Source organism: Choloepus didactylus, chromosome 6 (genome assembly GCF_015220235.1).
Source record: "Choloepus didactylus isolate mChoDid1 chromosome 6, mChoDid1.pri, whole genome shotgun sequence".
Classification (NCBI taxonomy): Eukaryota; Metazoa; Chordata; class Mammalia; order Pilosa; family Megalonychidae; genus Choloepus; species Choloepus didactylus.
The window spans coordinates 100477449-100499847 of record NC_051312.1 but is presented as its reverse complement, the minus strand read 5'-3'; the positions used below and the strand labels follow the sequence as shown (position 1 = coordinate 100499847).

The following is a 22399-nucleotide window of genomic DNA, read 5'->3' as shown; positions in this document are numbered from 1 at the left end:
AACATGAGGGAGAGCTGCTGAGCTGGGATGAGAAGAAGCCCAAAGAGCCTTTTCCCAGGCACCTTTACTCCAGACTATAAGATAATAGATGAGAAAGTATATAAACATATTATACACTCTGCATTCTGGTTACTTCTTTCTTTTATAGTGGTTAAGTAGATAATTGCAGAGCAATTTGTGAGTCATATAAGAAAATGGTCTCATGACTTACGGAGTCATATTTTCTTAATTTATGTCAAGTCACATAAAGGAAAATCCATTTCTCCATCACCCACCATATTTCCAAAGTTTGCCCAATGAATTTTGGCCATTTCAAAAAATCAAATCTTCCCATAAATGAAAAGGATTTGCCACCTCTGACAATATTCAAAATTAATTCCTCAGATTCTTGAAGGCATATTCTGAAGAGAAGTTCTAAGGATCTTTTGAGGAAATAGCATCATTGAAATGTGCTGTCTCAGATTATCTCTGCTTTGAAGAAGATGAAACATTTTGTGTATATGAGATTTTAAAAGTGTGCTTAAAAAGACATTCCTATTTATTATGGACTTCCTTGGATGTGTTTTTCTATGATCGAGGACCTAAATGTGCCAGAATCATCATTTTAACAGCCACACCTCATCTTTAAGGAATGTAAGTTGAAACAAAAGAAAGAGATTGGGCTGAATAGGGACTGTCTCAGATATCTCCTAGAAGTCATTTTTTATTTTTTTTTCCTGTTTTCATATGTTCTAAAAGCAGAGTGCTGAAATATAATTCCTTTCAACTGAGTTTCCTAGAAGTCATTTTTTTTTCTGTTTTCGTATGTTCTAAAAGCAGAGTGCTGAAATATAATTCCTTTCAATTGAGTTTCTAGCTAAATGAATCTCAATCAATTCCATCAATATCTACTAAATAGTTATCATTTGTTAGTTAATGGGCAGATTCCTCTTGTCCATTTGCTTATATTATTGGGATTTTTTTCCTACTCTTTGCTCTGAAGAGGAGTATTGAAATAACAGAGGAAGTGTGTGAAAAGAGAGGATGAAATCTTAGGTTGTAATACCAGAATTGCTATTTCTTGGGTCCAGTGTTGTTGATGCATTGCTTCAGTGTCATCTGGGAACTTGTCAGAAATGGAGCGATTCAGGCCCTACCCCAGACCTGAATTGGAAACTGTGTTTTAACACGATCCCCAGGTGATTCGTGTGTACATTAGAGTTTGAGAAGCACTCATTTGTAAATTTGATGATAATTTATGCACTATTTCAAAAAACAATGTGAAGACAAAATGGTGCTAGTGGGGGGAATTTGCAAAATAAAAAGTGGTAGGTGCTTTGATCAAATCAAGTACAGTCACATAGAAATGTAATCCAAAATAATATTCAGTTTTTTTGCAGTCCTGAGTGAGAGGGGGGATATGACTTCATTCAGTGTGTTTTCTTTTGTTTGTCTTAGAGAGGGAATGCAAATAAACTAAAATTAGCAGGCGTTCACTGTGTGCTCACTAAGTGTAAAGAATGATGCTAGATACTGGAGAATACAGGCTGTAAAAGGCATTGTCCTTTCTCCTAAGGGCTTTGCCTGGCATTTAAAATTTATTTATTGAATTAAATAATCGAGGACAGGTATGCAAACAACTATTTCTAATAACAGTAGAACAATAAATAACTATTGAATAGATCTAAGCAATATGTTGTGGGGATGAGAGGAAAGAAGCAGCGTTCCTCCTCTCTTCCCACCCCTCATAACTCCCACACAAACATTTTTTTATTTTTGTCGGTGTCTGTTTGGATGTTCTTACTTCACACACAAGTCCTACTCAGTTGACTTAGTTTTGTTGAGGATAATTTCAGTGATGATTACATTTCATATTTAAATCTCTAACGTCAAATATTTTTTTTACAGAGGCATAGAATTTGGACTGGACATTGGAGGAAAAGTAGGATTTTTATGTGTGGAAAAGGGCATCTGGGCCTAGGAAATAGTGAGAGCAAGAGATGTGGAAGGGATGAACTCTGGCCATAGGAATAGAAAGAAGGTGGTAGTGGTGGTGGTGGTGGTGGTGGTGGTGGTAATACAAGAGCCTGCCAAAGAGAAATGCTTGGAAAGTGATGATGGATATATTCAGCTTTAAAAATAGTGCTTGTTCATGAAAAGATGTTCATCTTCATTAGCTATTATAGAAATGCAGATCAAAACCACAATGAGATATTATCACACACCTATAAGAATGGATGCTATTAAGCAACCAGGAAACTACAAATATTGGAGAGGATGTGGAGAAATAGGAACACTTATTTACTGCTGGTGGGAATATAAAATGGTACAGCCACTGTAGACAACAGTTTGGCAATTCCTCAGAAAACTAAATATTGAGTTGCCCTATGACCTGGCAATTCTGCTACTTGGTATATACCCAGAAGATCTGAAAGCAGGGACACAAACAGACATTTGCATACCAATGTTCATAATAGCATTATTCACGGTTGCCAAAAGATGGAAACAATCCAAGTCTCCATCTACAGATGAGTGGATAAACAAAATGTGGTGTGTACATATGATCTAATATTATGCTGCAGTAAGAAGGAATGAGGTCCTAAAGCATGTGACAGCATGGATGAACCTTGATGACAAAATGCTGAGTGAAATAAGTCAGACACAAAAAGGACAGATATTGTTTGATTTCACTAATATGAACTAAACTAGAATAAGTAAACTCAGAGTTTTAAAATATAGAATATAGGGTACCTAGAGATAGACAGAAGCTAGAGAAGGAGGATTGGCTACCTAATATGTACAAAATTGTTAATGAAGTTGAACTTAAATGTTTTGGAATGGATAGAGGTAATGGTAGCTCATTATTGGGATTATAAGTAATAGTGCATATTGTAAGTGAATTTGGTTGAAAGGGGTTGTTTAGAGTCATGTATGTCACTGATTAACAGTATAAATATGATTAAATTCTTTCATGAACTACTAAAAATGTATGATACTTGTACAAAGAGTTAATAATAGAGTGGTATATGAGGAAAAATTACCAGTTGCAAGCTATGGACTATAGTTAACAGTAATACCTTGTGCTGGTTTTACTCTATTATGTATCCCAGAAAAGGCTATGTTCTTTTAATCCAGTCTTGTTGAGGCAGACCTATTGTGGGTAGGACCTTTTGATTAGGTTGTTTCCATGTAGATGTGCCCCATCTATTCAAGGTGGTTCTTTATCTCTTTGCTGAAGTCCTTTATGAGAAAATAAAAGACAGATGAAACTCAGAGACCTCAGAGAAGCTAAGAGAGATGTTTTGGAGAGACATTTTGGAGAAAGCCATTTTGAAACCAGACTCCGGGAGAAGAAGGACCAGCAGATGACCATGTGCCTTTTCCATGTGACAGAGGAACCACGGATGCCATTGGCCTTTCCTCAGAAAAGGAGTCTACCTCTTGATGCCTTAATTTGGAGATTTTCATGTCTGTACCAGTTTGTATATATTATGTCCCCCGGAAACAGCCATGTTCTTTGATGTAATCTTGTGGGGGCAGACATTTTAGTGTTGATTTATTTGGAACCTCTTGATTGGATGTTTCCATGGAGATATGACCCACCCAACTGTGAGTGGCACCTTTAATTAGGGTGTGACTTCTTGATTGTTTCTATGGAAGCATGGCCCCACCCATTCAGCCTGGGGTCTTGATTAGTTTACCTGAGCACTGTAAGAGCTCAGACAGAAGGAACTCAGAGAGCTACAGCTGAGATAGACTTTTTGAAGATGGCCATTGAAAGCTGACATCATTTTGAAATGCAGCCTGGGAGCAAGCAGACACCAGCCACGTGCCTTCCCAACAGAGGTTTTCCAGATGCCAATGGCCTTTCTTCCAGTGAAGGTACCCTATTGTTGATGCCTTACCTTGGACACTTTATGGCCTTAAGATTGTAACTTTGTAACCAAATAAACCCCCTTTATAAAAGCCAATCCATTTCTGGTATTTTGCAAAATGGCAGCCTTGGAAGAAGATGGAAGCATAGAGAGGAATGGAAGCTAGTTTGTCCCCATGGAACAACTAATAAACAATCAAGAACAACTAGTAAATAATCTGGAATAACTGCGGAGGGACAAAGATGACTGTCCACTCATCATATACCAACCCTGAATTGGAAGGAATGCCCAAAATTGCAGCATAAAATCTGTAAGTAAAAACTGCAGATCCAAGCCGGGATCCCCCTCCCTCCATGGCCCAAATTGAAAAACCTTGCAGTGCCAGAGAGCAGCACTCTCCAACCAAGCAAATATATCTCAGCTGAACTCCAACTGAGGTTTTAATTTAACAAACTTGGTCTGTTCAATAGAAGATAAGAATCCCCAACAAGCAGACAGAGGCTTTTGGTGATGCCTTACCTTGGAGAGCCAGAGTGTGGGCATGGACTAGCCCTGAAGGGGACTTTCTGTCCCTGTTTTGGCTCAGTGGAGAAAGCTTCAGCCATTTTCAGTTCCCAGCTCTCTGACCCGGACATGGGTGGAGATAGCACAGGCAGAGATACTATTCAAATGTAAATGACCTTTCCCTAGGGGGTGTATTTTCCCTAAGAGGAAGAAGGTGGTGCCAAGCTCTACTATCTGCCTTCCATTCAGAACCAGACCCCAGAGCTTGGGGAAAAACAGCCACGGGCCACACATCCTTACCCCAGTCTGGAGCTACAGGCTGACAGGCACCACCTGCTGGGCAGAAAATCAGAGTGACTTGAGGCCTCACAGGGTGTACCAATCTTCTAAGACATACCCTCAGGGAGGTGTGATACTATTGCCTCCTTCTGAGACTGGAGCCTGTTCTGGTCTGGGAAAACCTGATTGGGGTAACCAAGGAAATCAGGTGCCTAGACAATGGAAAACTACAACCTACACTAAGAAATCTGAAGTTATGGCCCAGTCAAAGGAACAAACTTGCACTTCAACTGAGATACAGGAATTTAAACAATTAATACTAAATCAATTAAAAAAGTTTAGAGAAGATATAGCAAAAGAGATGAAGTGTATAATGAAAACACTGGGCGTACATAAGGTAGATATTGAAAGTTCAAAAAAACAACTGGCAGAATCTATGGAAATGAAAGGCACAACACAAGAGATGAAAGACACGATGGAAACATGCAACAGCAGATCTCAAGAGGCAGAAGAAAACATTCAGGAACTGGAGAACAAGGCACCTGAAAGCCTACACACAAAAGAACAGATAGAGAAAAGTATGGAAAAATACGAGCAATGTCTCTGGGAACTTAAGGACAAAACAAACTGCAGGAATGTACGTGTCATTGGTGTCCCAGAAAGAGAAGAGAAGTGAAAAGGGGCAGAAGCAATAATAGAGGAAATAATCAATGAAAATTTCCCATCTCTTATGAAAGACATAAAATTATGGATCCAAGAAGCGCAGCATACCCCAAATAGAATAGATCTGAATAGGCCTACACCAAGACACTTAATAATTAGATTATCAAACGTCAAAGACAAAGAGAGAATCCTGAAAGCAGCAAGAGAAAAGCGATCCATCACATACAAAGGAAACTTGATAAGACTATGTGCGGATTTCTCAGTAGAAACCATGGAGGCAAGAAGGAAGTGGGGTGATATATTTAAGACATGGAAAGCACCAACCAAGAATCTTATATCCAGCAAAAATGTCCTCAAATATGTGGGAGAGCTTAAAATATTCTCTGACAAACAGTCAATGACAGAGTTTGTGAACAAGATTCCTGCTCTACAGGAAACACTAAAGGAAGCACTGCAAACAGAAAGGAAAAGACAGGAGTGAGAGGTTTGGAAAACAATTTGGGGAGATAGTAGCACAGCAATGTAAGTACACTGAACAAAGATGACTGTGAATATGGTTGAAAGAGGAAGGTTAGGAACATGTGGGACACCAGAATGAAAGATGAAAGATAAAGACTGGGACTGCATAACTCACTGAAACCTACGATGCTCAATGATTGTAATAAAAGGTACAAATATGTTTTTCCATGAGGTAGAACAAATGAATGTCAACATTGCAAGATGTTAAAAATAGGGTGGGATTGTGGGGAAAATACAATCAATGCAAACTAGAGACTATAATTAACAGAAACATTGTATTATGCTTCATTTATTATAACAAAGGCAATATACCAAAGCTAAATGTATATGGGGAGACAGACATGGGGGAAGGGTATGGGACTCCTGGCATTGGTGATGTTTTCTGACTCTTTATTCTGCTTTAGTTTAATGCTCTCTTTCCTTTTGTTGCTTCCTAGCTGTTATGTTTTTTTTTTCTGTTTCTTTTTTCTTTTTCTTTTGTCTCTCTACCTTCTTTGACTTTCCCTCCTTCTTTGTGGAAGAAATGGAGACATCCTTGTATAGATAGTGGCGATGGTGCTGAATACATAAATATGTGACTATACAGGGAACGATCGATTGTTTACTTAGGATGGAATGTATGGTGTGTAAACCAAACCATCTTAAAAAAAATGAGTTGATGAAGAAACCTTGAGAGCACTATATTGAGTTAAATAAGACAGATACATAAGGACAAATATTGCAGGAACTCACTGATATGAATGAATTATATGTAAACTCATAGACATGAAATATAAGTTACCAGGATGTAGAATGAGGCTAAAGAATGGGGAGTGGTTGCTTATTATGAGCAGAATGTTCAACTAGGGTGAACTTAAACGTTTGGAAATGGACAGAAGTGATAGCACATTGTGAGAATAACTAACAGTGCTGAATGGTGTGTGAAGGTGGTGGAAAGGGTAAGCTCAGAGTCATGTATGTCACCAGAAGGAAAGCTGGAGGTTAAAAGATGGGAATGTATATAACAGTGAATCTTGTGGTGGACAATGTCCATGATTAACTGTACAAATATTAGAAATCTCTCTCAGGAACTAGAACAAATGTATGACACTATAACTAGAAGTTAATAATTGAGGTGCATATAGGAAAAAAATATATATACCTATTATAAACTATATACTACAGTTAGTGGTATTTTAACATTCTTTCATCAACAGTAACAAATCTACTATACCAAAACTATGAATCAATAATGGAGGGGGCTGGTTAGGGGTATGGAGTTTACTTTTTTTGTCTTTATTTCTTTTCTGGAGTAATGAAAATGTTCTAAAAATTGAAAAAAAAATTAATTGTGGTGATGGATGCACAGCTGTATGATGGTACCATGGGCAATTGATTGTACACTTTGGATTTTTGGATAGTTGTATGGTATGGGAACAATCTCAGTAAAAACAAAAAACTAACCAAAAAAATGGCAACATTAGCAAACCGAAACAATGGGCTTAGAACTGTAAATTTGTAACTTAATAAATCCCCATCGGAAAAGCCAACCCATTTCTGATATATTACATTCCAGCAGCTTTAGCAAACTCATACATACCCTAATATTCTTTCATCAACTGTAACAGATATACCACGTCAATACTTGGGGTCAATAATGGGAGGGGAATAAGGGACATGGGGTTTTTGGGGTTTTCTTTTTTGTGTCTCTATGAGATTTTTTTCTTATTCAATCAATGAAAATGGTCTAAAATTGAGTGTGATGATGATTGCACAATTAAGTGATGACACTGTGAAATATTGATTTTATACTTTTGAATATATCTCAGTAAAATCTGCAGATTAAAAAAAAAAATAATGCTTGCTACCAAGAAGAGAAAGTTCTCTAGTAATTGCTTAGGCAGGGAGAATATGGAGATAAAGCATGAAATAATCCCCATTGGGTGTGGGTATTATAAATTAAATAAAATATGCAAGTTTAAAGTTAAAAATAATGTCCATAGGGTGTTTTTTTTTGAAATTCAGTTTTATTGAAATACAGTCACATACCATACAATCATCCATGGTATACAATCAACTGTTCACAGTACGATCATATAGTTATGCATTCATCACCACAATCTATTTCTGAACATTTTCCTTACATCAGAAAGAATCAGAATAAGAATAAAAAATAAAAGTGAAAAAAGAACACCAAACCATCCCCCCCATCCCACCCTATTTGTCATTTAGTTTTTATCCTCATTTTTCTACTCATCAATCCATACACTAGATAAAGGGAGTGTGATCCACAAGGTTTTCACAATCACACTGTCACCCCATAGGGTGTTTTGAAATATGAAAAAGTCACTGCTATCCATTTTGTTTCCATGTGTAGCTTGTTTGTATGAATCTTTCACATGAGTATGATAGACATGCTTCCTTTTTTTGTTAAATTAGACACCCAGTATTTCAAAATCTGGTGACTTGAAAATGCTGCTTATGGAACAGTGTTTATATCCTTAAAATCAATGCAAATGAAAAGAATCTTGAGATTTGACTATCTGCAAAAATTGTTTTATTCATTCCAAGTCATTCTTTGGAAAGAATATGCAGCTTCAGAGATCTTTATGGACATCTTTTTTTTTCTTTTCTTTTAATTAATACATGAGATAAGATGATATAAACATATTTTTTTAATCTGGATTTTACCTTTCTATTCTTATTCTTCTGGTTTTTGTCAACCTGGTTAATACTCTACCAGCTATTACTGTGCTAAAAAAAAAAAATCTGTAATGGATTTGTATCTGTACGCCTTCTGTTCTCACACAATTTCCCAAACATGACTTTATTGCTAGTGGCAGAATAAAGTAGCTATATATCAAATTTGAGGATTTGTAACTTTTTTATGTAAATTGTAATAGTCATGAGACACTTAAAAATTATCTTTGTTATTTTAAAAAATGTGATAGTTAATACCAAGAATATTATATGTAGCATAATAATAATATAATAAACATACCTGAAATTCCCACCCAACTCTAGTCCATTTCCACTACTTTACATCTCCCTGTGTGTTCCTGCCTGTCCCCTCTACTGAAGTAACCACATCTTTTCATGTGCTCCTCTGCTTTTGGTTTAATTGTTTTATAACATGTATGTATGAATGCTTAAAAATAAATAATTTAGTTTTACACATTTTTGAACTTTACAAAAAATGTTTTCACACTGAGACTTTTTTCTCTCAATATTGTGTGTCTAAGATATATTCATGTCATTTTATTTTACCATAGTTCATTCATTTAACTGCTAAGTAAATTACATTTTGTGAACATACCACAATTTTATCCATTTTCCTTTTGATGGACATTGGATTGTTTCTAATTTTTTGCCATTAGGATATGTGCTGCTATGAACATTTTGGTGCATATACACAAGTGTCTATCTAAGGTATACACTGAGCAGTATAATTGCTGGATCATAGAAAAAAACAAATGTTCAATTTTACAAGACAAGGCCAACTTGTTTTCTAAGGTGGTTGTAGCAATTTTTACTCACCAGGAATGAATGAGTTACCATTGATCTACATCTTTTTCAGCCTTTGTATTGTCAGACTTCATTATTTTTACAAATATTATTGGTGTTAATGGTATTTGAGCATAGTCTTAATTTGCATTCTGATCACTAATGAGATTGAAAATATTTTCCTAGGTTCATCAGTGATATAGGTTCCCTTTACTCTTCATGCCTGCACATGCCTTTTGCCAATTTTTTCTTTTATGTACACAAGTGAAACTATTAGCACAATCAAAATCAGTCTCAAGTTTCCCCTTGTCCCTTTGTAATCTTTCCGCTCACACCCATTCCCAGGCAACCACTAATAATAATGTTACTATAGATTAGTTTGTATTTTCTAAAATTTTATATAACCAGAATCATACAGGATACACTCATTTTTGCTGGCTTCTTTCACTCAACATAATTATTTTGAGATTCATCTATGTTGTGTGTGTGTCATTAGTTTGTATTGTTTCCAGATTTGGCTACTACAAGCAAAACTGATAGGAATATTCATGTACAATTCTTTAAGTTGATATATGGATATATACTTCCTCTTCTTTTGTATGAAATTTGGGATAGGAATGTGTGGATCATGTGGCAACTGAATGTTTAACATTTTAAGAAATTACCTGTTTTTAAAGTGTTTTTATCATTTTGCTTTCTCACTATCAGTGTATGTGAGTTCCAGGTGCTGCACATACCTTCCAATACTTGGTATAATCAGTCTTCTTAGTTTTAGCCATTCTAATATGTAGTGGTATTACATACATATTTGTTGTTGTGTGTGTTGTGGTTTAATGTTCATTTCCATATTTCTAGTGATTTTGAAAAGATGCATCTTTTCATGTGCTTATTTGCCATCTATTATGTTCTTTGGTCAATGCCTTTTTAAATCTTTTGCCCATTGTTTTTATTACATTGATCTTATTGTGTTTTAAGAGTTCTTTATATATTCTGTGTATTCTTTTTTCAGATATGTCATTTGCAAAGAAACACAGTTTTAGGTTAAGTTATTTTATCTCAAAACTGTCTTCTGGCTTTCATTACTGCTTGAAGTCTGATTTGTCTTTTCTGATTACTTTCAAGAACTTCTATTTGTCTTTAGTATTCTGAGATTTCATTATGATGTATGTACAGAATAGACCTAGGCATAGATTTTCTTCTTTTTAGTTTAAGATGGTACTTCCTGGATCTGTGGATTCATATATTCATATGCTCTAAAAATATTATATCCAGTAACTCTTTAAATATCACTCTTTATTCTATTTTCTCCTTAAGGATACCTATTAGACAATAGTGGACCTTCTTATCAATCCTTTATATATCCTAATATCACTTTCATATTTTCCATTTTATTTTCTCTTTTGTTGCATTTTGGGTAATTTCCTTGGATATATCTTCCAGTTCAGCCTTCTCTACTCTGCTCTTTAACACAGCCATTGAGTTTTTTTATTTTTATTTTTTATTTTTCCTTAATAGCTACATTGTGGGTTTACAGAACAATCATGCATAATATATAGGATTCCTGTATACTATCCTATTATTAACACCGTGCGTTGGTTACAACTGATGAAAGCATATTTTTATAATTGTACTATAGTCCATGGTTTAACTTAGGGTTCACTGTTTGTGTATTGAAGTTCCATGGATTTTTAAAATACTTTTTATTGTTACCATATATACAACCTAACATTTCCCCTTTTAACTGCATTCATATATATATATATTTTTCAGTGCTATTAATTATGTTCACAGTGTTATGCAACTGACACCACCATCCATTACCAAAACATTTTTGTCATTCCAAATGGGAACGCTGTACATTTTAAGACTCAAGTTTATATTCCCTATCCCTGTCGCATTCACTGGTAACCTATATTCTCAATTCTGACTCTATGACTTTCCTTATTCTAATTATTTCATATCAGTGAGATCATACAATATTTGTCCTTTTGTTTCTGGCTTATTTCACTCAGCATGATGTCTTCAAAGTTCTTCCATATTGTCTCGTGTATCAGAACTTCATTTTACTTTTAGAAAGGAAATAATATTGTATGTGTATACCACATTTTCGTTTATCCATTCATCAGTTGATGGACACTTAGGTTGCTTCCATTTGTTTCAACTGTGAAATAATGCCACTATGCACAGTGGTGTGTAAATATCTGAATCCCTTCTTTCAATTCTTTTGGGTTTAGTAGTGGAATTGCCAGGTCATATGATAATTCTATGCTTAACTTTGTGAGGATCCACCAAACTGTCTTCCACAGCAGCTGTACCATTTTACATTGCTGCTTATTTCTCTGCATCCTCTCCAATATTTATAATTTTTTTTTTTTAATAGCAGCCATTCTATTAGGTGTGAGATGTTATCACATTGTGGTTTAAATTGCATTTCCCTGATGGCAAATGATGTTGATAAATCCCACTTGTTCATGGTGTCTAATTCTTTTAATGTGCTCTTGGGTAGATATGCTAGTATTCTGTTAAGGGTTTTCTTTTCATCTATATCTAGAGATATTGGTCTGTAATTTTCTTTTCTTGTGGAATCTTTATCTGATTTTTGTTTATCTGGGAATTCTTGATCTCTCTTCATTTTTGAAAGAACATCTTACTGGCTGTAAAATTCTTGCTTGACAGTTGTTTTCTTTCAGTACTTTAAGTGTTTTAACTCAATGCCTTCTTGCCTCTGTGGTTTCTGATGAGAAACTGGCACTCAATCTAATTGGGACTTCCTTGTACATAACATGTTGCTTTTCTCTTGCAGCTTTCAGCTCTCTCCATGTCCTTTGGATTTGACAGGGTGATCAATATATGATGAGATGTATTTTTCCTCATATTTATCCTGTCTGGTGTTTTCTGGGCATGTGTATAGTCATGTCTTTTGCTAAGTTTGGAAAGTTCTCTGTCATTATTTCTTTGACGATTCCCTCTGCCCCTTTCTCTTTTCTCCTTTTGGGACCCCCCATAATGCATATATCAGCATGCTTGATAGTGTCTCATAACTGTCTTAGGCTATTTTTACTTTTAATAGTTCTTTTTTTTCTGTTCATCAGCCTGGGTCATTTCAAGTTCTTGTATTCAAGTCCACTTATTCTTTCTTCTGCCAGCTCCAATATCCTCTTGAAATCCTTCTGGGTATTTTTTATTTCAATTACTATGACCTGCAACTCAGGTAGTTTTGTTTGGTTCCTTTTGAAAATTTCTATCTCTTTACCTAGTCTCTGATATTGTTCATTCATTGTTTTCCTGGTTTCCCTTAGTACTTTCTGTGAGCTTACCTTTATCTCCTTGAGCATTTTGAAGATCATTTTATAAAGGCTTTGTTGGTATGTCCATGTTATTTTCTTGATTGGTGTTTTCTGTATTTTTATCCTATTCCTTTGGATTGGCCATCATTTCCTTTTTCTTTGTTTTTTTACTCTTGTTTAGTTTTAAATAATTGTATATTGTCCCCACACTTTTAATGAAAATTTTTGAACTCAAGCAAAGTTATAAGGATTTTAAAGTGAGCATTTGTATACATACCATCCAGATTCTATCATTAACATTTTATTGTACTTGTTATATCTCATATCTACCCAACCTTTAAAACATCCACTAATCCATCTTTATATTTTTAGTTTTTGGAGTTAAGTTTATTTTTCCACTGTCTTCTTGTTCAATGTTATTAGATCTTTATTTTATATTTCGGGTTGTAATTTGGTGCTGTGGTATTTATTTTCTTGCTCAGGTTGTTCCAACCTTGTTCAAGGGCAGTACTTTCATGTGTCTCTTTGTCTCATTGATGTATTCACATTGGCATGTCTGTGTGTATGTGGGTGGATGCGTGTGTGTAGCACTTCCTTACTTTCTGGTTCAAGATGCTCATCTTGCATATTTCCCATCCCTTTCCTAGAATCAGCCATTTCTCCAAGGAGCTCTGATTTCTTTTCTGGGAGGATATTATTAGAAACCAATATCTGGTGTGGGGTGTGCTTGATGTTGCTGAGTTGTCCTAGTTTCTAAGGTCTCTCATCAGAAAGAGCTAGGACTATACACACACACCTATTGATTTCTATTTCTACACCTATTTCTATCTATCTATTATCTATCTGTCTTTCTGTCTATCATCATCTATCATCTTTAAAAATCTATTTTCATGAAGATACCTCCAGTTCTTACCTGATACCACACTATTTATTCATTACCCATTTCCACTTGGTAGAGAATAGTATTTAGATGCTAAAATGAGGGTATTAGTTGTGTTTATACCCTACTGGGGTGTCACTGCTTCTAGGCCCTCTCAGCAGACACAGCATGGAAATATAGGTGTATGTACTAACCTGAATATTTACACATATCTGTAATATTTCTATATGTATCCATTTGTATCTATATTAGCCTAATCAAAGGTTCATACTGAGGTTTCTAATTCTAATCAAATATCGTTTTGTCCATTCTAGTCTTCTTTCTTTATTTGTCTATTACTTCCCACTCCAATAAGGAGAAACCTGGCTCTCACCATCCACCACTCATTTACTTAAGTTTTCAATTCCAGTGCACATTTATAGTGGTTTCAGAATTGTTGACTTGTATGCCCATGGGATACAATTTACTAAATAGAATACAATGCTTATATATATCTCCTTTGCCTTTAGTCTTACAGTCTTTACTTATTTCCAGAGTTACTTAGGTCAGCACCTATTCCTCAACCTCCTTCAGTGAGATTTTTTTCATACATTTGCAATACAATTAGACTCTTTTGTTACAGTCTCCATTTCATCCTGGGATTTCCTGACTTTCTAATTGACTGTTTTAAATGTGCATACATTAAGGTATACTCTTTTTGCTGTAGAGTTTTATGGGTTTTATTAAATACTTATTGTCATATGTTCAACATTACAGTATATTACAGAATATTTTCATCACCCTATGCTTTACCTATTAAACTCCCCCCCTTTCCCTAATACCACTGGTAACCACTGATCTATTTAACATATCTATAGTTTTGCTTTTTCCAGAATGCCATAAAATGGAATCATACAATATGTAGCCTTTTTCAGGCTGTTTTCTTTCACTTAGCAACATGCATTTAGGATTCATCCATGTTTGTGAGTAGTTTGATAGTTCATTCCTTCTTATCACCGAATCCATTCTATGGATTGACAACAACTTTTGTATCCATTCACCTCTTAAAATACATCTTGGTTGCTTCCAGATTTGGAGAATTAGGAAAAAGATACTATAAACATTTCCATTAAGGTGAAAAGGCAATTTTCAGAATTTTCTCTAATTTGGTTTTCTTTGGTGATACATATTTATGCAATTCTTTCAATCAGCAAAATTTTCTACAAACACACATATGCAGAAGCTCTTTATGAAGTGATGCATGAGATTTTAATTTTCCCTTACATTTTCTTTACAGATATTCAAGAATTTTATGAGGTTACATTGCTAAATTCTCAAAAAAGTTGTGAGCAGAAGATAGAAGAAGCCAATCAAGTTGCCCAGAAATGGCAGAAGAAATCCCTTCTTGCTTCATGCCATGATAGCCATCAAAATCTCAAGGAGGTATACTATTGAAACTTTTGTTAGAACTGTGTAACATGATGACTTACTAATGCCAGTGAAGAAATTGCAACAGCAGCAACTATAGCAACAGTAGTAATAATTATTATCAACATAATGCAACAATAATAATAGAAATGTAATTATACCACACGATATGCAATTTTCATGCATGAATCCAGATATTTTTCTCAAAGATGAAATAGAGTATTTAAAGGTCATGATTCTTCAGATTATAAAAGTGGGTTCTATTGTGAATATTGTCCCGGAATTTTAGAAAATGGTTTTAGGTGCAAGAGAAGAGTTGGATAGTGGGATAGGAGAGTGTGGTCTAAGACTGTGCTTTCCACAGTAGGGAGCATATATCCTGGGACATGGGCCATGAATGAAATGATCTATTGGGGTCTCAAACAAATGGTACTAGAATTCTCATATATATATTTCTTTTATTTAATCACATCCTTTAAAATTTTCCATACTTGTGTAATTTATGTTGTGTACTATATTAACAGCAATGCATATTTTTAGAATAAATATAAAGCTATTATAATGGTTATATTATAATGGATTTTACAGATAGGATTGTGGGATCATGACTTTGGAGACTACTGGTGGAATTAATAGTTACCAACAAAAAAGGCAAGTTGAAACATGTCCCAGGATCATAGCTGATGGTTAGTTTGGAGGCAGGGGTACATCAACGATGTTTTTAAGTAGCAGTCAATATTTCAATATTTTGGAGGCAAGTAGTGATTATGTCTATGTCTACATCTACACGTACTTCTACATCTACATCTATATATCTATATCTTTATCTGCATCTATATCTATTATCTTCTATATCTATATCTACATCTATCTATATCATTTGCCAAACATGGGATTGTGTAACCAATGTCATGACTTGGAAGCTATGTGGGCTTCTACTGCTAATCGATGGCACCTTGAATGGAGAATATTTGGGTTCTTAAGATTGAGATCTCTGATATTCTTTGTCCTACACAGAATTCACTTAGGAACTGGGTAGGACCTTGCCTAATGATCATCTTAGCTACCTGAAGCAGATGTTAACAATGACAGTAATTTGTTAATTAAAAGATAACCAACTATGCAAAATTTATAAAATACTGAAAATCATAAAAAATAAAAATCTATCCTAATCCCAATACCTAAAAGCAATTATTTTGACTTTTTTAGTCTGTACAAATATATTTACATATAAGTGGGACAACAGTATGTAGAATGTTGTCTTAGTTTCCCAGCTGCTAAAACAAATTCCTACCCTCGGTTGGCTTGAACAGTGGATATTTATTGACTCACAGTTTTGTGGCTGGGTGAGGTCCAAAATCTAGGTGTCAGAAAGGTGGCATGTTCTCCTTAAAGACTGTGGCATTTGGGGGCTGACTGTCCTTGGGTCCTTGGCTTTCCCCATAACATGGCGATGTCCTTTCTTCTCTCTTCCAGTTTCTTTTTCATAAATCCTCTAATAATAGGATCAAGTCCCAACCTCATTTAGTTGGACCATACCTTATCTTAAAATAGCATCTTCCAAAAGTTCTATTTGCCATGGGTTCACACCCCATTAAGCAATTACTCTCCATATCCCTCTCCCCTTATCTCCACCAACTATTAGTTTTCTGTTTCTATAGATTTCACCATTCTGGATATTTCATATAAGTGAAAAGTCCAACATGTGGCCTTTTGTGTGTGACTTCTTTCAATATATCATAATTTTTCAAGGCTCATCTATGTTGTAGGAAATGTCAGTTCTTCAATCCTTTTTATCGATGAATAATATTTCATTATATGGTTATACCACATTTTGTTTATCTATTCATCAGTTGATGGACAGTTTAGTTGTTTCCATCTTTGACTATTATGAATAATGCTGCTATGAATATTTATATATAAGTTTATATGTGAGTTTATGTTCTCAATTCTCTTGGGTACCTATGAGTACCTAGGAGTGGAATTGCTGGGTCATATGGTAATTATATATTTTATTTATTGAGAAACCACCAACTGTTTTCCACAGTGGTAGCACCATTTAAGTTCACATCAGCAATGTATGAGACTCCCAATTTCTCCACATCATCACCAGTATTTGTTATTTTTTTTTTTTTAATTACAGCCTTCTTAGTAAGTGTGAGGTAATATTTCATTATGGTTTTGATTTGCATTTCTCTAATGACTAATGATGTTGAAAATCTTTTCACGTGCTTGTTGGCTATTTGCATATCTTCTCTGGAGAAATGTCTATTTAAGTCCTTCATCCATTTTTAATTGGGTTGTTTGTCTTTTTGTTGTTGAGTTATAAGAGTTGTTTAAATATTCTGGGTTCTTGACCATTATCAGATATGATTTGCAAATATTTACTCCCATTCTGTGGATTTTCTTTTCACTTTCTTGATAGTAACCTTTGATGAACAAAAGTTTTATATTTTGATGAAGTTCCATTTCTCTATTTTTCATTTGTTTCTTGTGCTTATGGTATCATATCTAGGAATTCATTGCCAAATCCAAGTTCATGAAGATATAGCTGTATTTTCTTCTAAACAGTTTATAGTTTTAGCTCATATATTTAAGTATTTGCTCCATTTTGAGTTTATTTTATATATGGTGTGAGGGAAGGGTCCAACTTCATCCTTTTACATATGGACATCCATTTGTCCCAGCACAATTTGTTGAAGAGATTGTTCATTTTTCCACTGAATTTTGTTGTCACCCTTGTTGAAAATCAATTGATCATAGATGTATGGGTTTATTTCTGGACTCTCAATTCTATTCCATTGGTCTATGTTTATTTTTATGTTAGTACCACACTATTTTGATTGTAGTGGCTTTGTAATAAGTTTTGAAATTGAAAGTGTGAACCCTCCAACTTTGTTTTTCTTTTCAATATTATTATTTGCTATTTAGGGTCCCTTGGAATTCCACATGAGTTTTGAGATCACCTTTCCCATTTCTGTAAATAAGGCCATTAGGGTTTTGATAGGAATTGCATTGAATCTGTATACCACTTAATAATAGTAACTTAATAATAGTAACTTTTCCAATCCATGAACAAGGGGGATATTTCCATTCATTTAGATCGTTAATTTTTTTTAGTAATGTTTTGTAATTTTCAGTGGTGCAAGTCTTGTAACCACCTTGGGTAAATTTATTCCTAATATTTTATACTTTTGGTACTACTGTAAATGAAATTTTTTATGTACTTTTTTAGTTTTTACTTTGCTAGTTAGAGAAATACAGTTGATTTTTGTATGTTGATCTTGTACTCTGCAACTTTGCTGAATTTGTTAATGTCTCTATTAGTTTTTTTTTGTAGATTTTAAAGGGTATCTTACATATAAGATCATGCTATATGTGAATAGAGTTTATTTTAGTTCTCCCATTCCAATTTGGATGTTTTTTTATTTACTTTCTTTGCCTTATTGTTCTGGCTAGAACTTCCAGTGCAATGTTGAATAGAAGTGGTGAAAGAGGGCATCCTTTTCTTGTTCCTGATCTTAGGGAAAAAGTTTGTCTTTCACCATTGAGCATTATGTTAGATCTGGGTTTTTCATAAATGCCTTTTATCAGGTTGAAGAATCCCCTTTTTCTCTCTCTCCTCTCTTGCTGGGACTTACATAATGTCCATGTTGGTGCATTTGATGATGTCCCACAAGTATACTAGTCTCTGTTCATTTTTCTTCATTCTTTCTTCTCTCTGCTCTCCAGACTGTATAATTTCAATTGACTCTCTTCACACTTGCCATTCTTTCCTCTGTCTGCTCAAATATGTTGTTTAATCCCTCTAATATATTTCATTTCAGTTATTGTACTTTTCAGCTCCAGATTTTCTATTTGGTGCCTTAATAATAGTTTCTCTACTGATATTTCTTATTTCCTTTTGTTTTTTGGCCATGTTTTCCTTTAGCTCTTTGAGCATATTTAAGATGATTTAAATTTTTATCTAGTAAGAACAATATCTAGGCTTCTGTTGGACAGTTTCTGTTATTTCCTTTTTCCTGTGAGTGGATGTAGTTTCTTGTTTCTTTGCATTCCTTGTAATTTGGTGTTGAAACTGGACATTTTGAATAGTATAATGTGGTAACTCTGGAAAATCAGTTTCTTCCCCTTCCTTAGGGTTTGTTATTATTATTTGTTGTGGGTTGTAGTTGTTTGTTTAGTGAATTTTCTAAACTATTTCTGTGAAGTCTGCAATGTTACTATATGTAGTTACAGCTCCTTTAGTTAAGCAGTCAGCTGGTGATTTGAAAGAGATTTCCTTAAATGCCTGGAGCCAAAGGAAAAACAAAGAAACACAGAAACCAAAAACATACTCTCCCAGTTCTTGAAGACTGGCTGTGAGTTTGGGCATTCACTCAGTACTTATCCAGATCACTTACAATTTTGTGGCAGCCTTTAAATGCTTTTAACAAACTCTACTTCGAGGCCATTCCAGCCTTGAGAGAGTTCTGAGGGGGGGAAATCAAAGGGAGCCCCTGAGCTAATCCCTCAGGGAGCCACCAGACAGGTCAAAATGCACAAATACAATTCTTTGAGAACAAAGTGTGTATTGAATCCTCTGGCACCGGAAAGTTGCATCAGGAATGTGGCTACCATCCCCATAGCCAGCCCCAGGCTGAGACTGGGAGAATGTAGGTAGGTTAGCAAAAACACCAGATGCTCTCTTACTGAAATTTAGCAGCCTCTTTCTTCATTAAGCATTCCCTTGATTTTTATACAATTTTAAAATTAGATTCCAGAGTCCAAAAAAAGTTAATCCTGACATTTTTTGCCAGCTTAAACATTGCTTCAGTGGAGGGATGCATCCTTGGAGCTCACTACTCTACCATTCTCAGTGACATCACCTTGTTGAGTGTTTTCATTTTAACTTTTAAATTTAATGTTATACTGATAACATTTCCCCATATCATGCCATTAAGTATTTTTAAAAACAATATTTTAATGGCAATATAATCTTCCATTATTTGGAACTTATTTAGGTAGTTCTCCATTTGATATTTAGGACCTCTCAAATTTTCTGCTATGAATAATACTGTGTATAAGCAATTGCATCTTTTCTTTTCCACTAGGGTGGAATTTATATATAAAATTACTGAGTCAAAGGGCATGGACATTTTTACAACTCTATATAGATTGTCAAAGTGCTTTGCAGAAAGGCAACTACAAACAGATTTTTAAAGGATTATCTGCCTATACCATTAGAGGCATTCATTAATTATTTAAAATATTTAAAACAATTTGCTACTAAATGATTTTTATTTGCATTTATTTGCTCACTAGTGAGAATGAGCTGTTTTTATGTTTATTGGCTATTTGTATTTCTTTTGCAATTTATTCAATCTCTTTTCCCTTTTTCTGAATGGTGCTAGAATTCTGTTTTGTGAAATCATTTTCTATATCAAACATTTCATATCTTTGTAATAATTAGCACAGATTTTTTAGTTTGTTCATTAATGTTAATTTTGCATATAGTGCTTTATGACATTCAAAATATTTTAAATTTTTATGTGATAAAATTGATCACTCTCATTATATCTTCCCTTTATATTCAGAAAGTTCTTCCCTATTTCTGGATTTATTAATATAATTTCTATTTTTTTATAGGATTTTATAGCTTGTTTGTTCCCTTGTTGAATTTTTAAAAATAACTTTTATTGAATTTCTGGGTGTATAATCCCACACACATACATAATTTTACATAAATGCATAATGTACTTTTTATTTAAATGCGATTCATTTTTTATTTTTTTTACTTTCCTGTTTTTGCATGTCTCCCTTTTCACTCTCTTGCTGTCCATACTCAACCCCAAATACAAGGTAACCCTTGTTGACTTGCTATGCTTATTCCTCCTGTACTCACATAATATGTATTTATATGCAAACTATAAACACATATATGGGGTTTTTATATACATATCCTTGCTGAAGCATGCATACTTATTTGTACACATAGAATTTTTTTGGTTATTATTTGTTTCCAAATGTATTTTATATGATTATTTTATGACTGTTTCTTCAAGTTGTCTGGTGTAGCTTTTAATTCATTCTTCTGATGGATGCATAATTTCATAGTGTTGAAACTTCATAATTTATTTAATCATTCCCCTCTTGGTGGGTATTCACTATGTTTCCAGTTTTCTGCCACTATGATTAATTTTGCAATCATCATCTTTTTATGTGTATTAGATCTAATTGATGCTTTTATTCTATAGAATAGATTCTCACAGGTGGTATGTTTGGTTCCATGGGTATCTTTATTTTTTCCACTGATAATGCATGTGAGTGCCATTTTAACTCAGATCCATGCCACCAATTGGTGTTGCAGCTGTTCTTAATTTTTGTTAGTTTAATAGATATAATGATATTTCATTTAAGTTTAATTTCCAGTTCCCAGACTAGTGAATTTGAGGATTGTGTCATATGTTTTATCATCTATTTTAATTCACTCTTTTGTGAATTTATTGATATTTTTTGCCCATTTTTCTATTCAGTTTTTTTTTCTGAACTAATTCAACTTATTAAGATAGTTGTTATTAAAGAAATACATGAAGATGGTTAAATGAAATCAAATGGTTCCAAAAGGTTTACAATGAAAACAATCCTCTGTTCTATGTCTCTGTCACCTTAATTGTCCTTTTCATCCTCTTAGCTTTTCCTTCTGGCAGTTACCTTCATGGTTTTTCCCCCAAGATTAATTTTTTAGCTTTTCAGGTGAATACACAGATTAATACATGTATTTTAAGAATCTCTTAAGTTTATTAAAAAACCCATAAGACCCCTGCCCCATCCCTCCCAACTCTCTAAAGAGTGACTTTTAATTCTTTCAGCAGTTTCTCTGCTGTTTTTTCTCAAAACAATTACTTACATTATTTCTTGATTCATAATTTTATACATTATCTAGTGATTCCCTGATATGATAGACGAGGATTTAGTTCATACACCACCACTGTCCACTTTTCTTCCCCATATTGCCTCCAAACAGTTGCCAGATTCTGGGGTTAACCAGTCATCACATCTTTATGACTACGTACATATTACTTACTGTTGGAAAAAAATAGCATATTATACTTTACTTTCTTTTTTCTGTACCTTTCTCTTTCCTGGAATTAATGACTGCCTCTCTCCTTTTTTTTTTTTCTCCTCATTTGCTTTATCTCCAATGAATTTACCTCTTTCCAACTGCTCCAGATCTGTCAAAACCTATTAATATTTTGTAAAAAGCAAGTAATCCATTGTTTCATTTTTACATTTTGGTTTCTAAGCCAGCTACATAGCTGGAATATTCTCTGTTGTTCCCTCCCATTTCCCGGATCCCATGTCACGAGCATGGAGGAAACATCTATTAGTCTTTGCTTGGTTAAAAATATCTTTATTTTACCCTTGCCCTTGATTGATCATATTCTGGGTGATTATATAGATTTCTCAGTTGAAAAAATTTTCTTCTCATAGTTTTGAAGGCATGGCACTACTGTTTTCAGCTTCTTTTTATTTTATTTCTT

General features: G+C 34.3%; 1 protein-coding gene across 2 annotated transcripts in view; it reads left to right on the top strand.

Annotated features, from left to right (window-relative positions):
- The window catches only part of DLG2 (discs large MAGUK scaffold protein 2), a 2332374-nt gene that overhangs the window by 396369 nt on the left and 1913606 nt on the right, over positions 1-22399 (top strand). For both annotated transcript variants that reach the window (XM_037840899.1, XM_037840898.1), the window contains exon 3: positions 14746-14891. In XM_037840899.1, the coding sequence (XP_037696827.1) occupies positions 14746-14891 (146 nt within the window). The remainder of the gene's footprint in view (positions 1-14745; positions 14892-22399) is intronic.